At 62.8% G+C, this 21,087-nt stretch overlaps 3 protein-coding genes across 3 annotated transcripts; 1 reads left to right on the top strand and 2 right to left on the bottom strand.

The window, feature by feature from the left end:
• Nucleotides 1-2,480: 2,480 nt before the first annotated feature.
• Nucleotides 2,481-12,788, bottom strand: CHLRE_05g235400v5 (uncharacterized protein). Its single transcript, XM_043062246.1, has 2 exons — nucleotides 8,539-12,788; nucleotides 2,481-8,483 (listed from the first exon to the last, which is right to left on the bottom strand). Exons 1-2 carry the CDS (start codon nucleotides 12,056-12,058, stop codon nucleotides 3,079-3,081), a joined length of 8,925 nt encoding a protein of 2,974 aa, XP_042924810.1. The 5' UTR covers nucleotides 12,059-12,788; the 3' UTR covers nucleotides 2,481-3,078.
• Nucleotides 12,789-12,888: 100 nt separating this feature from the next.
• CHLRE_05g235355v5 (uncharacterized protein) lies at nucleotides 12,889-13,944 on the top strand. The gene is made up of 2 exons (XM_043062245.1): nucleotides 12,889-13,044; nucleotides 13,134-13,944. Exons 1-2 carry the CDS (start codon nucleotides 12,944-12,946, stop codon nucleotides 13,333-13,335), a joined length of 303 nt encoding a protein of 100 aa, XP_042924809.1. The 5' UTR covers nucleotides 12,889-12,943; the 3' UTR covers nucleotides 13,336-13,944.
• A 2,922-nt stretch (nucleotides 13,945-16,866) lies between these two features.
• Nucleotides 16,867-18,988, bottom strand: CHLRE_05g235228v5 (uncharacterized protein). The gene is made up of 4 exons (XM_043062244.1): nucleotides 18,599-18,988; nucleotides 18,254-18,520; nucleotides 17,716-18,138; nucleotides 16,867-17,638 (listed from the first exon to the last, which is right to left on the bottom strand). Exons 1-4 carry the CDS (start codon nucleotides 18,830-18,832, stop codon nucleotides 16,892-16,894), a joined length of 1,671 nt encoding a protein of 556 aa, XP_042924808.1. The 5' UTR covers nucleotides 18,833-18,988; the 3' UTR covers nucleotides 16,867-16,891.
• Nucleotides 18,989-21,087: the final 2,099 nt, after the last annotated feature.

The raw sequence follows: 21,087 nt of genomic DNA, 5'->3' as shown, positions 1-21,087 counted from the left end.
ACACCGGAAAGCACCGTGAAAGCACCGGCTCTATGGCTCCATGGCAAAACGTGGCCCATCCCCACGCCAAACCCCAGCGCCCTCTCCCACGCTCATCACGCTCATCCACCCACGTAATGACTCGTCCCCTAGCAGAAGGCTGCCCTATCTTGGTGTGCCCCCACGGTGCCAGCAGGACACGGCCGTAGATAGAGTTTCCTGGGGAACCTCAGTCACCCTTGCCTTGGGCCCGGACAAGTGACAGAAACGCCCTAAAATGTCTTCTGCGAATCTCAGAAAGACCCCTCCAAACCTGACGCGTCTCCACAGATGTTTGGCCACAAGAATCAAAAACTTCTTCCGCCGGAGGCATTTTTGGGCAAATTGCTGTCGAAAAGAAGGAAGATACGAGCACTGAGTGAAGCGCAGTTGCATTTTTTGTTTTAGGCTTCATCCTTACAGAGTTGACCAGGGGCAGACACGCTCCCCCCCTACTGCTGGGCACAGAGACCCGAAGACAGCCTGGTCCCGCAGACCAGAACCCCAACAGGGCAAGAGAAGCAAGAGAAGAGAAGAGAAGGAGAGACCACCTGCTCACCACCTAGGAAACCAAAACACCACCTAACCAAAAAAGCAGCAGCCCTAGGCTGCCCAGAAGCCGAAACAACACCCCCAGCAACACACCGCAGCTACCTAGACCCACTTAGGGGCCACTACAAGGGCCTTGCCCTACCACACCAATCCCTCAGCGACGGCACACCACCACGACAACGCCTACAGAAACCCACACGAAACAAAGCCAGCTCTACCTGCCACCACGCCGCCACCCCCCTCCCTACAGAACCAGGCAGAGAACAGGAGACTGAGAACCAAGACCGCCGGACCACCAAGGAAATCAGAACCAAAGACAGGGGCTGGCTGCCAGATAAAGTAGACCCAAGTACTCGAGCTGAAGAGAGGCGCTCCATAAGACAGGGGCTCCCTCACTCTTGGTTAGCTGTGTTCGTTTTGGTTGTGTTTTGGTCTCCGGGGTGTGAGGGTGGAGGTGTGTGTGTGTGCTTCCTTACTTCTGGTAGGTTGTTTGCCCTGGCTGTTGCTTCTTGCTAGTGGTGGCTGAGGTGCGTGCCTTGGCTGCTCCTGTTGTTTGGGTGGCGTAGCAGGGTGCCATCTCTAGGTTTGGCTGTGGCCCTGTCGTGCGGGTTGGTGTTGGGCTGTGTGAGTGGCGGGGAGGCTCCGGGTCGTTCTGTCGCGGGCCCCACTGAAAGTAGCTGCTGGTGCCTGGCTCCCCTTCCCGTTTGGTGTGGTTGCATTGCGGGTCCTTTCTCCTCCTGTGGTCTAAGGGGCGCGGTTTTGCTTGCTGCCTGTTGCTTGCTGCCCGCCTTGTCGTTGCCTGGTCCCCTGCCTGTAACGTCCCATGTCAAAGAAAGGGGCTGGCTGCCAGATAAAGCAGACCCAAGTACTTGAGCTGAAGAGAGGCGCTCCACCATTAGAGAACGCCTGAGCACAAAGCCGCCCCACGAGAGAGACCCAGAAACTGAGCTGAAGATAGGCGCTCCACCATTAGAGAATGCCTGCGAAACCAAGCCGCCCCATTATAAGGATGCAGGGGCCACATGTGGGTCCAGGTGGCTGTGGGGCAGTAGGCTGTTTGTATTTCCAGCATTTGTATGGAGTGCTGGCACATGGTGCATTGTATAATCAGGCTGGGACTAGGAGTTGGGGTGCCAATGCAGGTATGGCAGATGGCAATGCGTGGCCCATCCACCTGTGGGTGCCCCTAAGGAGGCAGGGGGGGGGGGGGAGGGATATGTGGGTCCAGGTGGCTGTGGGGCAGTTGGCTGTTTGTGTTTCCAGCATTTGTATAGAGTGCTGGCACATGGTGCATTGTATAATCAGGCTGGGACTAGGAGTTGGGGTGCCGATGCAGGTATGGCAGGTGGCAATGCATGGCCCACCTGATGGTGCCCCAAAGGAGGCGGGGGGGGGAGGGATATGTGGGTCCAGGTGGCTGTGGGGCAGTTGGCTGTTTGTGTTTCCAGCATTTGTATAGAGTGTTGGCACATGGTGCATTGAATAATCAGGCTGGGACTAGGAGTTGGGGTGCCGATGCAGGTATGGCAGGTGGCAATGCATGGCCCACCTGTGGGTGCCCCTAAGGAGGCGGGGGGGGGGGGGGGGAGGGATATGTGGGTCCAGGTGGCTGTGGGGCAGTTGGCTGTTTGTGTTTCCAGCATTTGTATGGAGTGTTGGCACATGGTGCATTGTATAATCAGGCTGGGACTAGGAGTTGGGGTGCTGATGCAGGTATGGCAGGTGGCAATGTGTGGCCCATCTGATGGTGCCCCTAAGGAGGCGGGGGGGGGAGGGATATGTGGGTCCAGTGTCACGCCCTGATGCGTGCTGATGCTAACAGAACGTGCCCTGATGTTTATGAGTGCTACGTGGCTTACTGCTCTCTTAAGCGCGTAGACTACTGTGCGTATCAAGGGTGCTCGGTTCTTGTCTCCTCAAAGTTACAGAGGCGGCTCTGTCTGTGCACTTCGTGCTATCCACGAGTATTGTAGAATGGTCGTTGTCTCTGAAATCACTAACCAGCAAGTAGTACCAGATAGTTCAAGACAAGACGACTTGTCTTGAGCTACCGGGGCGGATAAACCTGTCTCCGCCTCATTCCGCCCGCCTCCGCGCGTCAGACTGGCGGATAACGCAACTTCCTCACTCCGCATAACCTAGCAGCACAAACCCAGCTCACTCAAACACACAAGCTCTTACGGGCAGTTAGGGCCAAACAGAGCATTGCTACGGTAATCGGCACACGGGAGTTGTGCCTGCTTAGTAACGTGCTGACTCACAACTCGACAGCCGCACTGGTTCTGACCCCGGGTTTCACAGCTTTCCCGGCACGGTCCCACGCCATGTCCGGTCCCACGCCCTGGCGTGACAGCTGTCACGCCCTGATGCGTGCTGATGCTAACAGAACGTGCCCTGATGTTTATCCCCCCCCCCAGCCACGGCGCAGATGCAGGCCGGGGCTGGAAGAAGCAGGCACCCACAGTACATGTGCGCCTAGTGCGCCAGGAGATGAAACCGCCAACTGAATCAAAGCACGGGGTCGCCGGCGGACGCGCCGGTGACAAACCCCCACCGTTTGACACCCTTTCCTAAATAAATCAGCCACACACACGTCGCGCACGAAGCAATGATCAGGTCACCGCACGCATGGCGCTTCCGCAGCCAGGCAAGGCGGGCCTTGCTGGCAGTAGCAACATAATCACGGGGCATGCGCGCAATAATAGCTTCAGTAACAAACGCTCGGGCCTCGTCAAGGCACGCATCTACAACTAATGGCTCGGCCTCGCACCACAGCACATTCATTTTCACACCGTCATCGCTGGCACGCTGCAGACACTCCGCTGACGCCGCCGCAGCTCCCTGAGTAGGCTTGCCGCGCCGCAGGTGGCAGCCGTGCGCCCGCAGCCAGGCCGCGGTCGCGTCAGGCACGTTCCAGGGCGCGTAGATAGCCGAGGCATGCTCAATGTTGATCACCTGGGAAAGTGCCGCCAGCTCTGAAGCAGTGGACGCGGGGCAGCTGACCCGCCCGGGCCACGCGTTGCCTACGAGCGCTGGCAGCGCCGGGGCCGCACTGACGGCTGAGGCCAGTGCTGAGCTGGGCTGGGAGACGAGACGGGGACGCAGCTGCGTGTGGGTGACCACTTCGCTGCTGCCGTCGGGATACTCAATAAGGAACTGGTGCACACGCCGTCGCTGCCCTGCGTAGCTGACCACGCCTGAGTTGGCCGCACTGCGCGCGCGGCGACCCTTGGCTGCCCGCATGGCGAGCGCTCCCTGCAGCTTCTGGAACTTGGCGGGCACCGCGGTGGCCGCACGCCGCTGCGTCTGCTCCTGGCGAAGGCTGTCCGCGGAGACGCCCTTGCTGCTGCAGGTAGGGCAGACCCATGAGCCCTCGGGGATGCCCTCCAAAGGCGGGCTGAGGCAGAACGTGTGCCAGCCCGTGCCGCAGGCGTCGCACAGCAGCATCCACTCCTCGTTGTCGGGCATCTTGCAGACTTCGCAGGACAGGGTGATAGACGGGCGTGCCAGGCGAGGATCCGTGTCGGTGTCAGCAATGGGCAGGTGGCAGGGTGCCACGTGCGTGACGTGAGTGGTGATCTGCGTGCCGCAGCGGCCCTCGAGCACCACCACTCCCGACTGACGCAGGTCACACACGCGAAGGATGTCAGGCCGCGACTGGGCTTCCAGTGCGGTGCGCTCGCTGGTGTTTCGATAGTAGACGTAGTCGCCCACCTCCAGCTTGCGGATCTTGGGGTCGTAGCCGCCGCCGCGCATCCGGGCGTAGCGCAGCTTGTCACGGTGCTGCGCCACTGCCAGGTTGCCGCCGGCGATGGCCATGTGCCGCCGCAGGGCGGCGGCGCGCAGCAGCACGGAGCGTGCCGCTGCCTCGGGGTCATCCAAGTCCAGGTCCTGGTCAAAGCGAGGCCTCACCGCAGGAGGGACGACGGGGTCGTTGGCAAAGACGAGGGTGTACGGGCTGAGCTTGGTGGAGTACTGCGCGGAGCAGTTGTAGCCAAGTTGAATGGACGGCAGGTGTTGGTCCCAGTCGGTCACAGCGCCGGCGCCGAGCGCCAGCTTGGTGAGCGCCTTCTTGCAGGTCTGCACAGCCCTCTCGGTGAGACCGTTGGCTTGGGGATGATCAGCAGAGGTCTGGCGATGGTCGATGAGAGCGTCGAGAAGCACTGTGGCGAACTCGCCCTTCCACTCGCTGCCTTGGTCTGTGCAAACCTCGGCGCAGGAACCGTAGACGCCCAGCACGTGTTGCTTGAAGGCGAGGGCAGTGACGTGGGCGTGCTTGGACGGTATGGGCACCAGGAGCACAAACTTGCTGAAGTGCTCCACGCAGACCATCACGTAGCGGTTGCCATGCTGAGTCTGGTTGAAGGGGCCGCACAGATCTACGCCCCAGCGGTAGAAAAGTCCTCCGATGGGCAATGGGTGTAGCTCGGACTGGCGGCTGGAGTAGGAGGCCTTGACGCGGTCGCAGGCCTCGCAGTGCTTGACAGCGCTGCGCACATCGTCCGTGATGCCGCGCCACCAGTGTGAATGCAGCAGGAGCGCGCAGGTCCTGCGCACGCCGAAGTGTCCTGCCTGCTCATGCATGCGCCGCACCAGCTCACCCCGCTCGGCAGGGCGCGGCACCTGCCGCAGGCGGCCGTCGAGCCCCACGATGTGAAGCTGGTCGCCTTGCCAGCGGTACCGGGCCGCACGGCGCCGCAGGCGTCGCTGTTCAGCCTGGGGCAGGCTGGCGTTGACGGCACCGGTGCGAAGATAGTCCAGCAGGGCGTCGTCCGACCAGGCGTCCGTAGGAGAGGCGGCCTCTGCAGCTGCCTCAGGCTCCAGGGCTGCGGAGGCGAGCGCTGCGATGATGGTGTCATTGGCCGACAGAGGGGTCCGGGTGAGAGGAATGGCGAGGCCGCCGGCGGGTGTGCGCCACGTGACCAGGGCTGCCGCACTGGCGGGGGTACCAGCGTTGACCTCGTCCGCCAGCACGCGACTGATGGCGATGATGCTGGCCAGCTGCGTGACGTTTGCCGCTGATGCGATCAGGGCCTTGCGCTGCTGCTCACTGAGTCCGGTCGCCGATGTGACAGGTCCGTCGAAGCCCAGCAGGCGCTCACACTCATCAGCCGTGGGAGGTGTGTAGCGCCCTGACTCGGCGTCGAAGATGGGGCAGGCGCCTGAGGCTGACTCGGCGCTGACGTTGGCGCGGGCGGCGGAGGCCATGAGCGCCTTCACTGGCTTGCCTTCGACGTCGCAGGGGTAGAAGGGAGGACGCAGCGGCTTGGCAGTGGTGGGCACGGTCCGGCCGACGCCCAAGAGGGACTGCGCATCACAGGCGGCGGGGCGCGTCGCTGACTCCGCCACGTCACGCAGGGCCGCGGGGTCAGCTAGCGTTGTCCACGTGCGGTAGAGCTGATGGAAGCCAGAGCCGAACCGCGCTGCGTCTGACACGAGCGGGCGGCCCCAGGCCTCCTTGGCCGCCGCATCGGCAGCACGCTGCTCCGGTGGTGGGGTGCTGGTGTTGGTGCAGGAGACGTGGCAGAGCAGCATTACGCGCTGCTCGCCCAGCAGCTGACGAGCGCGGCTCGCCAAGCTGAGTACGTTAGCCTGTGTGACGACGTCCCCTGACTCCCACTGAGCTGCAATGAGAATCGGCTCGCCGCCCTGTCCCAGCAGCCGCAAGTCCGCATCCGCCACGTGCGAGGCACCATGCGGGAGAGAGAGAAGCGTCTGGTCCCAAGCGGAGGCAGGGAATAGCTCCGGCCGCAGGTCCGTGATGCCTGAGAGGCGGTGGTGAAGCGCGGAGCGCGCCTCACGTGAAGAATCTGAGTAGTGGTAGCGCCTGACTGGAATGCCGTTGAGCAGGACTGCATCAAGGGCCCCACCCAGACCGCCGGTAGGCTCCCACAACGTGACGCCTTGGCGGAGGGCGTTGTCGAACCACACGGAGGCGCTGACGGCCACAGGCGACGGTGAGGGGGCCACCGAGGGTGAGCCACTGCCTTGCCGCCGGAGTTTGCTGGCCGCTCGCCACTCGAGTGCTGCGCTGCGCAGCAATGCTCGGGCAGCCTTGCCCTGACGATCGGGAGCGTCAGGCGGCGGTGCGGCTGCCTCGTAGCCCCAGCCGTTCCATCCGGAGATGGCCTCCTCGGTGCTGGGCATGAAGTCAGAAGAGAAGGGCGCCAGCGGGACGGCGGTTGCAAGGGCGACGTGGACGACCTCGCAAGCTGAGAGGCTGGCAGCCACGGCAGCGGCGGTTGGCGGCTCCTCACTTGTTGACACCGCCGGTAGCGTCGCCGGCCCGTCGTCATCGTCTTCGTCAAGCCGGGCACCAGAGCCGTCCACGGTGCTGGGCCGAGGGTTGCGCGAGAGCCCGTCCGCATTCTGATGCTTGATCCCGGGGCGGTGCTCGACCTCAAAGTTGTACTCTTGCAGGACGAGGGCGAAGCGGGCATATTGGCCTGTGAGGCCCTCGGAGCTCATGAGGTAGAGGAGGGGCTGATGGTCAGTCACCAGCTTGAAGGGAACATCGGAGCCGATAAGGTGATGGCGTAGCATCTTGACCGCCCACACGACCGCCAGCATCTCGCCCTTGTAGGAGCTGTAGTTGGCCTCGTGCTTGTTGAGGGAGCGGGAGATGCAGGCGCACATGTACTCACGACCTTCATCATCGCGCTGGCCGAGGACCGCGGCGATGCCCTTGTTGGAGAAGTCGGTGTGGAGAATGAGTTGACGGCTGTAGTCAATGCGGCGCAACACGACATCGGGCCGCATGAAGGTCTCCTTTAGCGCGCGGTGCGCTTCCTCCTGCTCCAGCCCCCACCGCCAGCGCGCGTCGTTCTTGAGCAGCTCATTCAGCGGCGCGGCGATCTCACTCATGTTCGGGATGTAGCAGCGGTAGTAGTTGATGAAGCCCAGCTGCGTACGAAGCTCCGAGACGTTCTTGGGCGGCTGGAGGGCCAAGATTGCGGCGACCTTGGCCTGATGAGGCGAGATGCCGAAGGTGGAGAGGTTGTGGCCAAGGTACTCGATAACGTCGGCGCCGAAGATGGACTTGTCAGGATGGGCTCGGAGCCCGCACGCTGCGAGCGTGTCAAGCACTCTTGCTACTGCCTCGACGTGCTCCTCAGCGGTCTCGGTAGCAATCAGTACGTCGTCAATGAAGGCCACAGCTACCTTGTCCAGGCCGGCACGCCGCAGCTCGTGGTCCATGCGGCGCTGAAAGGCGGCGGACGCGTTCTTGAGACCGTAGGGCATGCGGGTGTAGGCGAGCAGACGATTGCCGCACCAGAACGCCGTCTTGCCGTAGTCGTCCTTGTGAATGGAGATCTGAAGGAAACCCTGACGCATGTCGAGCTTGCTGAAGAAACGCGCCTTCTCCACGCTCTGGAAGATGTCTTCTGGGCGGTGTAGGCCGTACTTGTCGGGCTTGGTCACCTTGTTGACTGGGCGGTAGTCTTGCGCCATGCGTGCTCCTGTCCAGAGCCCGGTGGCCTCGTCCCGCTTGGCGGCGATGACAGGGTTGACGGCCACCTGGGTGGGGCCTGTCCACTCAACACAGATGCCGGGCTTGAGAAGCTCAGCACTCTTCTGCTTGATGACCTCGACCTCCTTGGGGCTGTAGCGGCGCGGTGACTGGATGACAGGCTTGTCGGTGGTCAGGTCCAGACGGAAGGCGCCAAGCTCACCAGAGTAACCGGGAAGCTCCTCCATGCTGTAGGCGAAGGCAGAGGACTTGCGGGTGCGCACCGTGGCCCGTAGTAGCGCGGCGTGCTCAGGCGTCATGCCGACAGCGTTGCCCCACACCCAGCCGCCGTCCTTGTCCTTCTCGTAGCGCTCGGAGGCGGCAGCCGCCATCTTGCCATCAAAGGTGAACGACTCGACGCTGGCCAGCACGTGCGAGAGGCCCGGGGGGCCCGCGCTGCTGACTGAGGACGGAGGTTGGTGCGCAGCGTCCCAGCGCGCGCGAAGGTGTGGTGGAGCGGTGCTGAGCGCCGCCTGCACGGCCTCCAGGTGCTGGAGAGCCTGCAGACCCGGTGCTCCGCTGAAAGTGCCTCCCACGGCGCCGACGCTGGCGGCCATGGAGACCAGGGAGAGTCAGGTAGCTCATGCCCTTGACGGCCGCCTGGCTCAGAGCCGAAGCGGCCTTGGATGCCCAGCCCACTGCGGGAGCCTTGGCGCTGCCGCCAGCGGCGTGGGCGGCATCAGCCGCAGTAGCGTTGCCGATGACGGTGCTGGGCTCGGAGATGCCGGTGGGCGGAGGGACGTCGGAGATGCCGGTGGGCGGATGGACGTCGGACTGGGCGCTGGCGGTGTGCAGTGGGGCCTCGGACTTGATGCCGCCGCTGGAGCAGTGGGACTGCGTAGCCTGGGAGTCGCCGTCAGTGCTGGTCTGGTCGAGGGACTGCCGCCAGTACCACCGCACCCGGCGCCTGCCCCGCGTGCGCCAGCTGAGCACCGCGGGCTTGGGCGTCGGCAGCACCGGCTTATCCAGCAGGTAGTTGTGGGGTTTCAGGTCGCAGTGAATGCTGGAGGATTTCCCCGTTGCTGCAATCAGTGCCTGCTCCAGTGCCTCCGTCTCAGCTGGTGTGAGCTCCGTCCCGGCGGCGAGGCGGGCTGCGAGGAGGCGGTCAAGGTAGGCCGCACAGTCTGCGCTCACGCTGCCGCTGATCACGCCAGTGCCGCCGGCGGTGCTGGGCGCGGTGCCGCTGGGCGCCTGGCAGGGTGCGGGCACATCGGTGCTGCTGCTGGCGATGCCGGGCACGGTGCCGCTGCTGCTGGTGCTGTTGCCGAGCGCAGTCGGAGAGTTGCATCCCCCCCCCAGCTTCGCGACGGGGTCGCAGAGGCTGGTGCAGCAGGCTGCATAGTTCTCGACGGAGGCCAGGGCCGCCCGCACGCCGTTGGCGCTGTGCAGTGGCAGGCTGACGATGCAGTCGGGGAACTCCAGCACGTTGGGGAAGTAGTGCAGCATGGCCTTCGGCAGCACGGTGACATAGTCGGCGACCGGCTTCATCTGCTCGTTGCCCAGGAGCACGTCAAACAGGTGTGTGTCTCCTACGACCAGGGTCTTGGTCATGGGGATGCGCACGTTGAAGGCCGAACCAGGCTTGATGCTCACCACCAGCTGCTCGTGCACCAGCTCCAGCTGCTGTCGCTCAGAGCTGCTGGAAGCTGTAGCCAGACGGGAAGTGGTTGGTCGAGTCGGCAGACGGTGCAGGCGCACGAAGGACGACGTCACGATGTTGACGCTGGCGCTGTGGTCACGCAGCACCTGGGGCAGGGCGTGCAGAGGTTGGTTGCGCGGTCGCGCGAAGCCCACAGCCACATCACCGACGTTGCAGTAGAACATCTCCGGGTTGCTGTCGAAGTAGGCCTTCAGTGCGGGTTTCTCCTCAAGCTGGCGGGTGAACTCGTCCGGTGGCACGCTGGTGATGGGGCGGAAGTCTGGTGACAGCTTGTAGCCCTCGGCCGCGCCGCCCAGGGGGGCGTTGGCGACCGTGTACATGCAGGGCGTGTCGGTCCAGAAGTTGACAGGCACGCCAATCTCACGCGTGCAGGTGGCGCACGTGGCCGCGGGCGGATTGTCACTTGCACGCTCAGCGGCCTGGGAGGCCGCCGCGACCATCATGAGCTGGTAGCGGGTCTCGCCGGCCAACTCGCTCACCATCTGGCTGATGTCCTTCTGAAGACGGTCAGCCTTGGCCTGCAGCAGCGTGACTGCGGAGGAAACCACCTGGTTGTGCGGCGCCAGTGACGGGCTCAGAAGCTGCTGCGGCGGCTCCGCCGGCGTGCCGGCGGGAGCCGGCTGGAAGCCCACCGGCGCCGGCTGCTGCTTGAGGGTGGCCATCGCCGCGAGCAGCGGCTCGGCGGCGTGCGCGGGCTGGGAGCCCCCGGGGCCGCCCTCAGGAGCCTCGCACTCCATCATCAGCTTGTCGCACAGGCCAGTGACGAGGGCGCCGCATGCGCAGGAGTCCGGGCTGAGCTCGGCGCAGGCCACCGAGAGGCAGGCGAGGTCGGGCTCATCCCAGGGCTGGCTGCAGGTGGACGCAACGCAGTTGTCACCGCCGTGGAGGAACCAGTAGCCGCGGCGACCGGCGGCCTGGGAGGCCGAAGCGCTGCTGCTGGATGCTGGGCTCTCGTCCGCCAGGGCGGTCACGTAGCCGTAGTACAGCTCGTCCTCGCCGTCGTCGTAGCCGGTCACCGCCGCGGCGGCGTTCTTCTCGTTGCCAGCCGCCTGCTTGGTGCCGCCCGCCTGCTCGTTGCCGGCCTTGGTGTCAGGCAGGGGAGCCCTGCTGAGGTTGTAGGCGAACAGGTCCTGCAGGTGTTGCGCACGTGGCCGGTAGTTCTGCGGAGCACGGTGGGGGTACTTGACGTAGCAGATGCCGGGGTGAGACAGCCGGCAGTAGTCACAGCGCTCCACGTCTCCTGCGCGGGCGGCCGCGTCACCGCCGCCGCCACCACCGCTGCCGCCGCCATAGCCGCGGCCGCGGGCGCCGCGCCGGTCCGCCTCCGCCTGGTACTTGGTCGCCGCACCGGGAGCAGCAGTGCTGGTAGCCGCCGCCGAGTAGCCGTTGAAGCCAAACTGAGCTGCGAACTGGTTGAACATGCGCGCCAGCTCCTGCTGCTGCGAGGGCGGCGGGCCGGAGCTGGTGGCCAGCGCAGTGGACCGCTTGCTCTGCAGCACGTTGCAGTTCTCCGTGTTGTGCGAGCGGTTGGCGCCGTGGTGCTGGCAGTAGTAGCTGGACGAGGCCTTGGGTGCCGCGGCGGGGCCGCTGGAGCTGGACGAGGGCTTGGAGCTGCGCGCGGCTGGCGCCGAGGTGCTCGGGTTAGCCGAGGGCGCGCTGGCAGCTGCAGAGACCGCGGTGATGCGCTTCTGATAGCTAGCCTCGCGCCGGTGGTTGTCCCAAACCACGTCGGCGTCCTTGGCGATGTCGGAGAGGCGGCCGTACCAGCTGGTGACGGGGATGATGTCCCAGCGGTTCCTGACGTTGGTCACAATGCGAGGGTGCAGCTTGCGCAGGAAGTCCATCGCGAACTTGTCCTGCGGCATGGCGTGCAGGTGCGGCTCGCACTGCCGCATCTCAGCCAGCAGCGAAGACGGCGTCTGCTCATCCTCCTGCTGCAGCCTGTTGTAGCGGTCCTCGTAGTAGCTAGCGCGGTCCAGGGCGAAATGGTCGTGCAGGAGCTGGATGTAGAAGTCCAGCACGTGGTGGCCGCACAGGGGCGGCGGTTGCTGGCCGCCTGGCGCGGGGTTGGCCGCAAGGTGGTGGGCAAGCGCGCGCGCCTGGAGCGTGGGACGCTCCTTGGACCACCAGAAGTGGTACGGGGTGTTGACGTCGGGGCCGGCGTCGATGAGGCGCAGCGCCTCGTCAGCCGGAACCGCATCATACGCGCAGTTGCCGTGGTACTTGCGCGCGCTGTTCAGGTCCTCTCTGAGCTGCTTGCCGAGCGGAGGCACCTGATGGTGATCCCAGGGATCCATGGGTTTGAACTGCTTGCTCATGCTCCGTTCGTCGTCTGAGTCGGAGAAGGTGTGCACAGCCAACTGCGGCACTGGGAGTGCCTGCGGTGGCACCTGCAACGCGAGGGGTGCAGGTGGCGGAGGTGGCGCGGCCGCGGGGAGCGGGGGCGCTGCCTGAAGTAAGAGCGGCGCGGCGACAGGCGGTGGAGGCGCCTGGCCGGTAGACTGAGTGTGCCGGCTGTCGGTGCGTGAACCGGCGCGCTGGCTGCCGCTGCTGTTGTCTACTGTTGGTCTAATGCGCGGGGCCGAGGGCCCTGCACCGCTGTTGTTACCGGCTTGGCGATCCGCAGAAGCTGTCGCCTTGGCCGGAGACTGGCGTGGAACGGAAAGACTGCGCTGCCTGGAGCCCGCCGACTGCTTGGCTGGTGAAGGCTGGCGACTCCCTGAATACTGCGTGCCCGACCGCGTGCCCCCTACGGGCCGGTCGGCTGCTTCGTCAGGTCTTGGCTCAGGATGCACCGGCGGCAGAAGACGGAGAAGGTTGTGCAGCTCCCGTTGCGCCAGCCTGAGAGGCTCGTGATGTCTCGGACTCTTGGAATGCTGGAAGCCGGTGACTCAGAGTCACTTAGTAGTACGGTAGCCTCGTAGACGTAGCACTGGCTCGGGTGTGGGGACCTGGGAGGTCTCGGAGCCCGCAGGTAGCGCGCAGACGACGTGGCAGTAGGCTGCTGAGCCGCTGCACACGGGCTGCACGCTGTAGCTGACTAACGCCGGGGTGCCGCCGCGGGGCGCGACGCTGCGTACTCTAGGTAGGCAGCACGTGCGCGCCGGAGCACGTCGCACTGTGATGTGGTGTGCTTGGACTGCCAACCGTGAATGAGGCAGCCTTCCACAAGCTCAAGGGGCGGAGCGCCGTCCAAGAGCGTGATGCAGAGGCGCAGGCACTTCTCGCCGTCCGCCGGCTGCAGGAGTGGCCGGAAGGACGGGTCGGTGTCAAGCACCCTCGCGTCGGGGTCTGATGCGACAAGGTGCGGCTGCTGGGGAGCAGCTGTTGAGACCAGCAGAGCAAGCACGGCGGCGCGCTCGCTGGAGGTCAGCGAGCGTGCGGGTGCTGCAGCGGCGCCTGGGCGCGCGGCGCCGGGGTTAGGGCTGCGGCTGCGGCTGCGACTGCGCCTGCTCTTGATGTGGTTGGGGCTGCGGCTGCGCCTGCGCTCGGAGTCACTGCGGCCACGGCTGCGCTCGCGGAGCTCCTGTTCAAGGGTGCGGCCTCGTGCCTGCTGCAGATGCTTGGGAGGGTCCCAAGTGACGCGTTCCCGTGAGACGGTTCGTGAGCCAGAGGGACGGTCGTGAGACGACGTAGCTGGAGCAGCTTCTCGGTCCTCTCTGCCCACTGCGAAGAAAGTCAAAAGGTGTGGCGTAGGAAGCTGGTTAATATGCAGCAGCTCTGAAACAAACAGGCGTGATGGCCTATCACGATGCTTGCTCCGTAACGTGCAGCAATTCGCCCGCAACTCTCGTCACCCAAGCAGAACTGAAGAATGTCTCGCAACACCTAAGCAATAGAACCGGTGTGCAATGACGTCTGGGAGGCTGGAAGTAGCTTGCTGTAGCGCAACCCCGTCGGGCCGGTGAAGCTAATCCTTGAACGCTAGCGCGGAGCCTGAGAGGCCCCGGCTAATGGCTTGGTAATCTCCAGGTAGAGTACCCGAATGCTTACTTGTGCTTGCGCGCGGTGTGACCGCCAAGAAACCAAAATGAGAGCAGGATGCGGGCGCGCGGCGCCTCGCGGTCTTGTCTTGAACTGAGTGCTACGTGGCTTACTGCTCTCTTAAGCGCGTAGACTACTGTGCGTATCAAGGGTGCTCGGTTCTTGTCTCCTCAAAGTTACAGAGGCGGCTCTGTCTGTGCACTTCGTGCTATCCACGAGTATTGTAGAATGGTCGTTGTCTCTGAAATCACTAACCAGCAAGTAGTACCAGATAGTTCAAGACAAGACGACTTGTCTTGAGCTACCGGGGCGGATAAACCTGTCTCCGCCTCATTCCGCCCGCCTCCGCGCGTCAGACTGGCGGATAACGCAACTTCCTCACTCCGCATAACCTAGCAGCACAAACCCAGCTCACTCAAACACACAAGCTCTTACGGGCAGTTAGGGCCAAACAGAGCATTGCTACGGTAATCGGCACACGGGAGTTGTGCCTGCTTAGTAACGTGCTGACTCACAACTCGACAGCCGCACTGGTTCTGACCCCGGGTTTCACAGCTTTCCCGGCACGGTCCCACGCCATGTCCGGTCCCACGCCCTGGCGTGACACCAGGTGGCTGTGGGGCAGTAGGCTGTTTGTGTTTCCAGCGTTTGTATGGAGTGTTGGCACATGGTGCATTGAATAATCAGGCTGGGACTAGGAGTTGGGGTGCCGATGCAGGTATGGCAGGTGGCAATGTGTGGCCCACCTGTGGGTGCCCCTAAGGAGGCGGGGGGGGAGGGATATGTGGGTCCAGGTGGCTGTGGGGCAGTTGGCTGTTTGTGTTTCCAGCATTTGTATGGAGTGTTGGCACATGGTGCATTGTATAATCAGGCTGGGACTAGGAGTTGGGGTGCCAATGCAGGTATGGCAGGTGGCAATGTGTGGCCCATCTGATGGTGCCCCTAAGGAGGCGGGGGGGGGGAGAGGGATATGTGGGTCCACGTGGCTGTGGGGCAGTTGGCTGTTTGTGTTTCCAGCATTTGTATGGAGTGTTGGCACATGGTGCATTGAATAATCAGGCTGGGACTAGGAGTTGGGGTGCTGATGCAGGTATGGCAGATGGCAATGCGTGGCCCATCCACCTGTGGGTGCCCCTAAGGAGGCAGGGGGGGGGGGGAGGGATATGTGGGTCCACGTGGCTGTGGGGCAGTTGGCTGTTTGTGTTTCCAGCATTTGTATGGAGTGTTGGCACATGGTGCATTGTATAATCAGGCTGGGACTAGGAGTTGGGGTGCTGATGCAGGTATGGCAGGTGGCAATGCATGGCCCATCTGATGGTGCCCCAAAGGAGGCGGGGGGGGGAGGGATATGTGGGTCCAGGTGGCTGTGGGGCAGTAGGCTGTTTGTGTTTCCAGCATTTGTATGGAGTGCTGACACATGGTGCATTGTATAATCAGGCTGGGACTAGGAGTTGGGGTGCTGATGCAGGTATGGCAGGTGGCAATGTGTGGCCCATCTGATGGTGCCCCTAAGGAGGCGGGGGGGGGGGAGGGATATGTGGGTCCAGGTGGCTGTGGGGCAGTTGGCTGTTTGTGTTTCCAGCGTTTGTATGGAGTGTTGGCACATGGTGCATTGTATAATCAGGCTGGGACTAGGAGTTGGGGTGCTGATGCAGGTATGGCAGGTGGCAATGTGTGGCCCATCTGATGGTGCCCTGCCCTAATTGAGAAGCGGTGGGGAAGGGCAGGCCGGGTCAGGAAAGGAGCAAGCATCACTCATATCAGGCGCAAAGATTCTGATTATAGGCAGTATAGGATTTGCGTGCAGGTGGTCGTACGTGCATCTATATGCATTGCCATATGCCCGTGCGCGTGCCCGTCATAGCTAGCGTTCGTACCGTTGAAAACAGGCGGGCAATAGGAGGCTGCCACGGAGGGCCAGGTGTCCGTGCAGTCAATCCCTGAGCCGATGATGCCTGGATTGCCCGCCAGGTCGTAACACACCGAGTCCAGCAGGTCGTCTCCATCACAGTCCACATCCTCCAGGAGAATGGCCCTGGAGCTGCCCGTGCACCACCAATCAGGCCTGGGACAAGCTGCGACAAGCCAGGTCGCCAGGGCAGGCGTGGTGGTACATTATGGGGATCAGTACGGTCGTAGGCGGACTCACGCAACTAGATAGATAGCAGGCAGTTGATCCACGGTAGGCTGGCAGCAGGGATGCACGCATGCATTCGGCGGCTGGCTGGGATGAGATGGTTTGTGCATGCAACGACGCTTTGCTTGTGGCCATATCACTCGGGGAAAACCAAGGCGTCCGAAACCGGGGTTTGACGTCCGAACCTGGTCCGAAGCTGGTCCGAAGCCGGTCCGAAAAGTTCAGACCGGGAGGTTCGGATGGGAGGGGCAGTCTGGGCGCCCAGCCCAGAGGCCTGGGCGGCCCATTTCGGACAGGCCGATTGATTCGGATGGCCGGCCCAAAGGAGGGCCGCCCGCCAACATAGTAATTCCTGTAACTTTAAGCTTTGCTAGTGGCTTCTTGATTCTCACACAGTACTGGTTCTACGGACTGAAACGTTTCAGTCCGTAGAACCAGCAGTTTAGAGTTGCGTCCATGGACGTGCGATTGCAGCAAACAAACAACTGCTGCCCCCACCCACCCCCACCTTCACTTCCGCACGGTGTCAGATAATGATGTCGCAACTACCACCAAAAAGTAGGCTTAATTAGAACCGGGAACTTCTGGACTAAACAGTGCTGAGGTGTCAGGGGGCCCGCCCTGGCCCATCTCTAATCTCGCTCCAGTCCCTGGTCATGACAACCTCGCCACACAAACTGTTCATATGTCAAGGGGACAAGCTTTTACCCTGACGACGAAGCCGTAAGAATGCTAGGGTGCAACACAGACAGAACCCAGACGAGTGACAGCGCGTGTCAACTTGGTTTGTCTTGCCGCCACACTGATGAACCTGTTCTATTTCCCACACAACCTAATTGACAAGCATATTCACCTTCCCAATGTGGCCGCCCCGCCACCCGGCCCCGCCCCGCCCCGCCCCGCCCCGCCCCGCCCCGCCCCGCCCCGCCCCGCCCCGCCCCGCCCCGCCCCGCCCCGCCCCGCCCCGCCCCGCCCCGCCCCGCCCCGCCCCGCCCCGCCCCGCCCCTTCATCCTGAGTGTGTCTGAGCCATCACACAAAGCGCTTCTCGAGCTCCACGTGGATCTGGCGCGGCAGGTGGGTGTTGTTCGTTGTTTTCGCACTCTTCACGAACCAGTGCAGCCGCAGGGAGTAGCTGCCATCCAGTCGCCCGGCGTCGCCTGCATGCACGAGGTTGGAGTGCACGAACAGCAACTCGCCCACCGGCAGCTGCAGGCGCACCAGCCGCCGGTGGGGGGTGCTGGCGCAGAGGTCCTTCAGCACAGCTGCAGTCCGGCCCGCCTCCTGTGCTGCGGTGTACGCGCGGCCCCACAGCAGGACCTCGTGCTGACTGGCCTGCGCCACCAGCAGGCTTGCCGGCTGGAGGGCGAGCATGATGAACCACCCGGGCTCCCCTGGCGCCATGTCGTAGTGGGGCACCTGCTCGGCAACCGGACGAGTGCCGGGCAGGTTCGCCAGCAGCACGGCGTCCTCCAGGTGCAGCCCCAGCTCACCCTTCGGGTCTGCCGCTGTCACGACCTCCTCCAGCAACGGTCGCAGTTTGTCGCAGAGCACCAGGAGCCCAGCGCTGCCCGCGAGGTCCTTCCACAGCACCTGAACCCGCTGGCCCGTCCCCACGCTCATCCGGATCTCCGCCTGCACGCCCTGCAGTGCTGAGATGCGCTGGAAGATCTGCTCTCCGCGTTTGTCCGCCAGCGACGCCAGCTCCGCGATCAGGCGAGGGTTGATCAGCCTTGTAAGCGTTGCCGGCAGACGCACGGCGGCAAGGCCCAGGCCGCACTGCAGGGCAGGTGGCACCTCCTTGACCTTGCAACGGTAAATCTCGGTGGTTCACCACTTGCGCCACTGTTGCTGACCTCCCCAGCCATACGCTGCTGGGTCAAAGAAGCAGGTACGCGACGTGCAGGCGGCTCGCTGGTGCGGGTACTGGCGGCGCCGAGCTGCTTTGTGTCCTGTGTCGTGTCGGTGCCGGCATCACTGCCCGCCTCAGTGAGCTCTGTAGCCGGCACGTACTCCGCGGGCCCAGCCGAGCCGCCAGGCTGTTGGTCTTCGGGTGACCACCCCTGTACCACCGGCGCCTGCGCCTGCGCCTCTGCCAGCTGCTGCGCCTGCGCCTGCGCCTCTGCCAGCTGCTGCACCTGCGCCTGCGCCTCTGCCAGCTGCTGCGCCTGCGCCCGCGCCTCTGCCAGCTGCTGCACCTGCGCCTGCGCCTCTGCCAGCTGCTGTGCCTGTGCCCGCTCCTCTGCCAGCTGCTGCGCCACGGCCTTGTTGGTCAGCTCCTGCATGGTTAAGTGTGTGAGTGGCCATCATAATCTATCGGAGGACGTGGGTCAGGAGCAGTACAACATGGCCGTAGTTGGGCAGCACCTGTAATCACCGGGAAGCCTTTCGCACCTGTGCGGCATCCTCAAAAGCGCGGACCGCGTAGTTGTACGTGGGGTTGTTTGCTGCGAGGGTGCCCGGTGTGGGAGCGCCCTCCAGTGCGGCAATCTCCAGCAGCATTCTTGCCTTGCCGCTCAGGTCTGCCTGCAGCCACCCCTCTTGCCCCGCCATGATTTCCTGCACCAGCAGGGCGCCGCCCTCCCGCACGTAGTCGCATGCCCGCTCGGGCTTTGACTTGGACCCCGTGAGCTCCATCAAGGTCACTGGCACGGGGGGGTTCTGCGTAAACAGCAGTACATTTAAGGGGGTGCCTAAGTGTCTGCAGCTGGACTGGTCACAGTGTCCTCTGCTGCCCACCTCGGGCGCTGGCGCCCCCCGCGGCCTGCTGGGGACAAACGTCGTGCCGAAGAGCAGGAACGGCTTTGCTGTTGCGGGCAGGGTGCCGATGTACTCCACGCCATCCTTGTAGACCACCAGCTGGCTGCCGGGCTCACACTTCCCCAGCGAAACTGCCGCGAGGAAGAATTGCCGCTTGAAAGTGGACTTCCAATGCCGCGCACGCTCCACTGCCCGACCAAGCTCATGTAGCATTTGAGTGGGGTTCCCAAGGCAACCGAACCGGGAGAAGACAGTCATTCTAGTGAGGTCTGCCAGCTAAGTTCGAAATCAATCCCTCCTCGCACAGTCTGCGGCTGGTGTTGGATGCATTGTTGATGACAAACGAATACAGTTTGGCTCTATAAAGTGGTACAGACAATAAGAATTGAGGAATACGGCTTGTGTGCGAAACGAAAAAAAACCCATCGACCCCGGTGGGTTTTCCGTTCGTCGCGTACACCTCGAATTCTTTATCCCCTGATGCTCACACCTCACCTAATGCCGAGTAGCTATTGATAGTAGACATTAAAGACGCATTCCACTCCCAGCCGTGTCCATCACCACCACGTCCCAAACACACTGCTGAAAACCCGGCGGCGCCTGGACCAGCCACAGCTGGGCTTGGCTGATGGGAGCCGGACCGGGGTTGCGTGCGTTGATCTGCGCCACAACGGCCTTCGCCACCGCGCAATCCCAGAAGTGGTGCTGCCATGGCGTGGGCGCGGCGGCGGCGTGTGCCTCCGCCGCGGCGCCCCCATGGCCGTGCTGCCCACAGCCGCATGGCTCACGGCGAGCCAACGGCGTATGCGAGTTTCCCGGCAGCGGCACTGCGTCAATGGCCAACCGCCACAGCGTCTCAAAGTGTCACCGTTCCCAGCGTACCTTCTGCCAAAGGCGTGTGTGTGTGTGTGTGTGTGTGTGTGTGTGTGTGTGTGTGTGTGTGTGTGTGTGTGTGTGTGTGTGTGTGTGTGTGTGTGTGTGTGTGTGTGTGTGTGTGCGCATGTGTGTGTGTGTGTGTGTGTGTGTGTGTGTTAAAGAGCACAAGGAAAACATTACGTGTAGGACAGTGTGTGTGTGTGCATATGTGGGCTTGTGTATGCGTGTGCTCGTGTGTACACGAGGTGCGCGTATGTGCGTACGTGAGCATGAGCTTGTGCATTTGTGGGTGTGTGTGCACGCTTGTGCGGGCGCGTGTGCGTGTGCGTGCGCGTGGGTGTGCACCTGTGTGCGTGCGTGCATGCGTGCTTGCGTGCATGCGTGCGCGTTTGCGTGTACAGGGGCAGGGGCAAGTGCAAGGGTGTGAGCAAGGGCAAGGCTGTGGGCGTGGGCGTGTGCTTGTTGTTTGTCACTTGGCCCAACACAGCGCAATGCCCAACTGCGTGTGTCTCCACGCGGGCAGCCCAACGGGGTGTCTTCTGTGTGCGTGCACTGTGGGAAACTGTGTTTCCGGGCGTGGCCTGCTTGTGTGGCCCCATCTGCGCGGCAGGCACATGCATCCCATGCCCGCATCCGACGCAACCAGCGCCCATCGCTTGGCCCAACACAGCGCAATGCCCAACTGCGTGTGTCTCCACGCGGGCAGCCCAACGGGGTGTGTTCTGTGTGCATGCACTGTGGGAAACCTTGTTTCCGGGCGTGGCCTGCTTGTGTGGCCCCATCTGAGCGGCAGGCACATGCATCCCATGCCCGCATCCGACGCAGCCGCATACATTGGATTAAGCGTCCTAGCAATGGCATTACCAGAAGGGAGGCGAGCTGGCATGCGCAATGGGGCAGCGCTGCTGCATGGGGAGACCCGACATTCAGCTTCTCAACTTAATAGTATGATCTCTTATAAGACTCATACTATACACTACAGATTTAATACTAACAAGTTGTTAAATGTATCGCTAGCCTGTTACAGCCTATCTCTGTTGCAAGCGATATCGGCATGCAGTGTTCCACGTTCTCAAACCCTCTATGATACTGCACGATGCTATTTCATAGCAACTATGTTAGACACAAGCTTGCGAGCATGCCTGAGGGGTTGGCGGAGGTGCTACAAACTTGGTCAAAGTGGAGGCCTTTGTCGCTGACCTTCGCCGACCTGCACAAAATTCAAGGCCAAACAGGCTCAAGGCCCAAGAATGTAAGTTTCTGACTGAGAACTCGCATTGTATCAGCTCAAAACGTCTACAGCAGTGTTTTCCTGTCGCGGTCAACAACCATTCGTCTGCCCTGCCTGCGCTTTCGCACGGGGTCCTAATAGTTTGCAATTGCTTATGCATGCAAATATCTGCTTGCAATTCCCCGGCCGCCTTATTCTCATGTCAACCTTCGTCTCATCGGTGCATGTGCTGCTGGCAATGGCGCTTTTGCATTTTGGTGGTAAGTCAGATTTCGTGATGCAATCCACATGAAAAGGAGCACCAAGACATGTGTGCAGTGGGCAGCTCAACGGACAGGGCATGTATACAGCATGTGAGATA

This window comes from Chlamydomonas reinhardtii, chromosome 5, assembly GCF_000002595.2.
Source record: "Chlamydomonas reinhardtii strain CC-503 cw92 mt+ chromosome 5, whole genome shotgun sequence".
Classification (NCBI taxonomy): domain Eukaryota; kingdom Viridiplantae; phylum Chlorophyta; class Chlorophyceae; order Chlamydomonadales; family Chlamydomonadaceae; genus Chlamydomonas; species Chlamydomonas reinhardtii.
This window is presented reverse-complemented; position numbering and strand designations above follow the sequence as displayed.